The sequence below is a fragment of the Pinus tabuliformis genome, chromosome 1_2, assembly GCF_031772625.1.
Source record: "Pinus tabuliformis cultivar Carrire ecotype Pingquan chromosome 1_2, CPIR1, whole genome shotgun sequence".
In the NCBI taxonomy this organism is placed as follows: Eukaryota; Viridiplantae; Streptophyta; class Pinopsida; order Pinales; family Pinaceae; genus Pinus; species Pinus tabuliformis.
The window spans coordinates 695,913,554-695,918,465 of NC_142298.1; the positions used below are offsets into that span (position 1 = coordinate 695,913,554).

General features: G+C 30.7%; 1 protein-coding gene across 1 annotated transcript; it reads right to left on the reverse strand.

The window, feature by feature from the left end:
• Positions 1-2,659: 2,659 nt before the first annotated feature.
• On the reverse strand, positions 2,660-3,410 carry LOC149207652 (toll/interleukin-1 receptor-like protein). Its single transcript, XM_089398104.1, has 2 exons — positions 3,334-3,410; positions 2,660-3,242 (listed from the first exon to the last, which is right to left on the reverse strand). The coding sequence occupies exons 1-2, from the start codon at positions 3,408-3,410 to the stop codon at positions 2,660-2,662; spliced, it is 660 nt and encodes a 219-aa protein (XP_089254230.1).
• Positions 3,411-4,912: the final 1,502 nt, after the last annotated feature.

The following is a 4,912-nucleotide window of genomic DNA, read 5'->3' on the forward strand; positions in this document are numbered from 1 at the left end:
ATACACATTAAAAATATTGTTACTTCTAAGTTCAAAGAAAGAATGTGGTGTGAGAAAGATTTAGCAGCTAAAAGAAAATTAAGATTTTATAAGAAAGTCATCAACCCCACCTTAGAAGATCAGAAGTATCTCTCTGTTTTAACTAGCTCAAAGAAGAAAGTTAATATAGCCAATATTAGAACAAACTCTCATGAGCTCCATAGTGAAACGGGTCATTGGGCAGTTCCTAAAACACCATGGATGGAAAGGTTCTCCCATCTCTGTGAGAATACGGACATCGAGGATGAAAATCTTCCTCTTAGAGTGCCTGGCTTACAACCACATTAGATCTCACTTTCAAAATCTTTGTTGCAATACTGACCTTCCTAGTCTTTTACGTTGTCAAAATTACAGTGAGCTGGGGAGGCTTCTCTCCAAGCTTTTTGAGCACAAGAATCAAATCGTAAATCAAACTAAATAATTCTTACAGTGAGCTCGGGAGGATTCTCTCCAAGCTTTTTGAGCACAAGAATAAATTAGTAAATCAAACTAAATAATTTGTTTCTTTAGGTCCGATAGACCAAAGTTTGGTCTCAGTGGATGTTAACCACCATAATCATCATCATCTAAACATATTTTAATATAATATTAAAAATTAATATTGATTAGGTATCAAATTATTTTTATTGTATTATTTATGATGTGTGGCATTTATAAAATATGGATTTTATTAAGTGAAATAGTATATTTGTTTTATCAAATTGAATAATCAGATTAGTTGTTATATTATAAGTATTAAATTAAATATTTATAAAATATTTTGATTTTGAAATAAATTATGGTGTTAATACATGGTATTATAACATAACCTAAATTATTATAAAAATTAAGTGAATATAATTTACTTTAGATTTTTTATTTTTAATATAATTTTTATATCTAATAATTATTCAATTTACAATCACATAAAAATAGTCAACAACTAATTAAAAAAAAATATTTTACATTTTGCATTTTGAAATTTTAAAAATTATTTTTTATTTACAGTGAAATAATTATAGCCATCAACCAATTAAAAATAATCATAAAAATCTATTTAAAATTTTAAAACAACTTTTTTATTTTTATTTAAAACCTATATCCCCTTAATTCTACCTTAATTCTATTATTTGTACACCATTATATACAATTAATTTATAATTATTTGTACACCATTATATACAATTAATTTATAATTAATTTATAATTTGATGTGTAAAACATTAAATACCATTAATTTATAATTAATTTATAATTTGATTTGTACAACATTATATGTATGATTTGATTTGTGTAACGTTTTAAAGTGTTAGCTAACCATTCAAAATATGTTAATTTATATTTGTATAACATTTTAAAGTGTTACCTAACAGTCAAAAATATGTTAATTTAAAATTTGATGTGTACAATATTATATACATTAATTTATAATTTGATTCGTACAATATTATATATAGTTAATTTATAATTTGATTTGTACAGCATTATATACCATTAATTTATAATTTGGTTGGTATAATATCTTAAAGGGAGTTGTTTTAAAAAACAACTTGATTTAAAAGCATTAACTCACCATTCAAAATCTGACAGTTAAGAATCATCAACATACATATCATTATATACAATTAATTTATAATTTGATTTCTATAACATTTTGTTAAGAATCATCAACATACTTATCATTATATACAATTAATTTATAATTTGATTTGTATAAGATTTTAAAGTGTTTGCTAACAATCCAAAATCTGTTATTGCGGAGGTATCCGATAAGTTCAAAGTCACCGGCCCGACAGTTAAGAATCATCAACATACATATGATAAGTAAAAAGAAAAAGCACATAAGTAAAAGGAGAAAATGTATGTATATGTTCTATTAAAAAACGTAGACTTTTAACTTCTTGCTTCTGTAAAGTTGCAGGTTTGTTTAGAAGAAGATACAGCACATCAACTTTCTAAATTGCAGGCAAATCCCTGTGAAAAGAGAATCTCAGGGGACAAACTAAAACTTTTCTGACATAATCATCGAAATATTCACGAACAAAGGAACGTGTAACATAACCCAGCGAATCAAAAGACGATGCAAGTCTCCAAAACGCGCAAAACCGTGTGCAACAGTCTCCAAAAACGCCATGGCCATTATTAGGAAGAAGATATGCGACAGTGTAGCACTTGTATTACATCAAAAGCGAGCGGTCCGTCTCAGATTGCACACGTCTTTAACTATGCGCTTCACCAACTTGGAGTCATTTCTGCAAATGGAAGGGTTTAAAAATAAGCTTATGAATAAATAAGGGTTTTACTAACTCTGCAACATAAGTTTGTATTATAAATTATGTTCTCCTTTTGTAAACCAGGGTTTAGTGCGTTGACATAAGGGTTTAAGCTATAGTTAAGGTAACTTGATTGCGAAGCAAATACTATAGTTTTTAGGGTTTAATGTCTGAATATTCCGATTCTAAATCGATAGCTGATTCTCTGAATATATGTCTGATCTAAAGGCACGCTACCAAATAATTGACCGCGTCTATTTCTGTTTGGGGAATCAACAATCCATATAAAGATGCAGTTTAATATATAGTCAGCGCAACTTCACTGCTAAGCAAATCCTATAGTTCGTGAGGCAAGGACTAATACAAGTTTATTCCGAAATATAAGCAGAGCGAAATAGATAAGAGTAGATGAAAACCAACCCGTTGGCGTCTCCCTGGAGCAACAGACCACGGCGATGAGATATTGTACGGAGCGCAGCCCTCCATTCATCGATTTCTTGTTGGCTGTTTTCCCCACGGCTTTCATGCTCTTGGAATGCTTCGGCAAATGGACTTTCATAATGATCGGGGTCCCGAACATGGGAAGGACTCAGTTTATAAAACACAGGAATGACGACGGCCGGCACGTTGTCTGTCCGATTACTCTGAAGTCGGCGAGCAATCAGCGCGGCTTCTCCAAGGCACCACGGGGATTCTCCGAAACTGGGGGAGAAGATGATAATAAATATTTGACTTACCTCTATTGCGTGATTTATTGCAGCACCTATATCGTCTCCAATCCTTATTTCTTTGCTGTCGAGAAACACGCTATAGCCTGCGCTCTTGAGGGTGTCATACAGATGAGTGAGAAAGCCACTTCTGACATCGGGGCCTCTAAAGCTTAGAAACACTTGATAACCTCGACTATGATCTGCAGCTCCTCCTCCAGCTGCAAATACATGACTCAAATCCCTGTGCAAACGGAATCTGTTAGACCACAAATAAAGAGTAACTTCATAAACCAATTACTTGACAAATATTAACGAACGAGCGGAAGGCTTACCATAGCCTAGAGAAACAAAACACGCTGCAAGTCACCAAAACGTTGCGAACATGCTGCAAAATTCTCCAAAACGCCATGGCTATTTACCTATTAGCTGCAAGATTATCTGACTTCACTACATGCCGTGGTGTAGCACTAGTATCAAATCAAAGGCCACCGGTCCGACTATGCTTCCCAGCTCTGCTACATATTAAGCGTTTCAACAGTAAAAAATTTTCACATTATTTTAAAGAAAAAACACAACAAATTTTCTTTCGTATAAAGAACGTGTAAGAAAGCATAAATATATTTTCTTTAATTATTTTTTTTGGTTTAATTTGTTTATAATTTAAAAGAGATTTTTTAGAATTACAATTTGAGTTATAAATTTTAGTTTTAAGAAATTTTGAAGATGTTAAATCAAATACACAGTTTAAATAATAAAAATTAACCCAAAATCATCCAAAAATAACATATTTGGACCATAAATACAAAACCTGAAAAATAGATAAATAAGAACAGATACATGAAAGCAAACCCAGTGATGACTCCCCAATTGACAGCCACAGAGATCTGAAAAAGAATAAAGAAAAGTGAGCAACAAAATTAGAATTTCACAACAAACATACCCATTAAATAAGACAATTTTCACACCTCAATTTGGCAACCCTTATCCCGATTGCAGATCAGTCATTGTCTTTTCAGGCACGTTATAGATTCGTCATTGTCACTAAGCTGTCTATACCCAGCGAAATGGTTGATGATTGGAATTATGCTTAACGGAGGCGGAGGTGGAGGTCGTACTCAAACATTTTATATCAATTATATTCGTATCGCCTTCGTCATCCAAACTTATTGTGAAAGTCAGAGGCTTATTTTAATTTAAAAGCCTTCGGTCACTAATGCATGGTTACTAAATTGTGAAAGTCAGAGGCTTATTTTAATTTAAAAGCCTTCGCTCACTAATGGATGGTTACTAAATTGTGAAAGTCAGAGGCTTATTTTAATTTAAAAGCCTTCGCTCACTAATGGATGGTTACTCAATTGTGAAAGTCAGAGGCTTATTTTAATTTAAAAGCCTTCGGTCACTAATGGATGGTTACTAAATTGTGAAAGTCAGAGGCTTATTTTAAGTTAAAAGCCTTCGGTCACTAAATGGATGGTTACTAAATTGTGAAAGTCAGAGGCTTATTTTAATTTAAAAGCCTTCGCTCACTAATGGATGGTTACTAAATTATGGATTTATTTATTTATTTTTAATGATCAGATTTATTTTTTTAATAATAGAACAGTTAGATTTTATTTATTTATTTATAAATGTCAGTATTATTTAAAAATTTAATTTTCGGTAATAGTTTGATATTGTGACTTTTATTAATTAGTAAGGTAGAAAAATTATTTAAATAAATTTTATATTTTAAAAAATTATAAAGAATTATTAATGTATAAAAGTAATATTATTTTTTCATTAAATATATATATATAATTTTAAAAGATACATGCCAATTCAAAATATGCATCTTAGAATTAGAAAATTGAATTGGCATGTCTCCTTTATATATATATTTGGTATATTTTGAATTGGCATGTCTCTTTTAAA

Coding starts and splice junctions, on each gene's coding strand:
- LOC149207652 (XM_089398104.1), bottom strand. CDS start 3,410: ATGGCGTTTTGGAGAATTTTGCAGCATGTTCGCAACGTTTTGGTGACT. Junction 3,243..3,333: donor TTTTGTTTCTCTAGGCTATG/GTAAGCCTTCCG, acceptor CCGTTTGCACAG/GGATTTGAGTCATGTATTTG.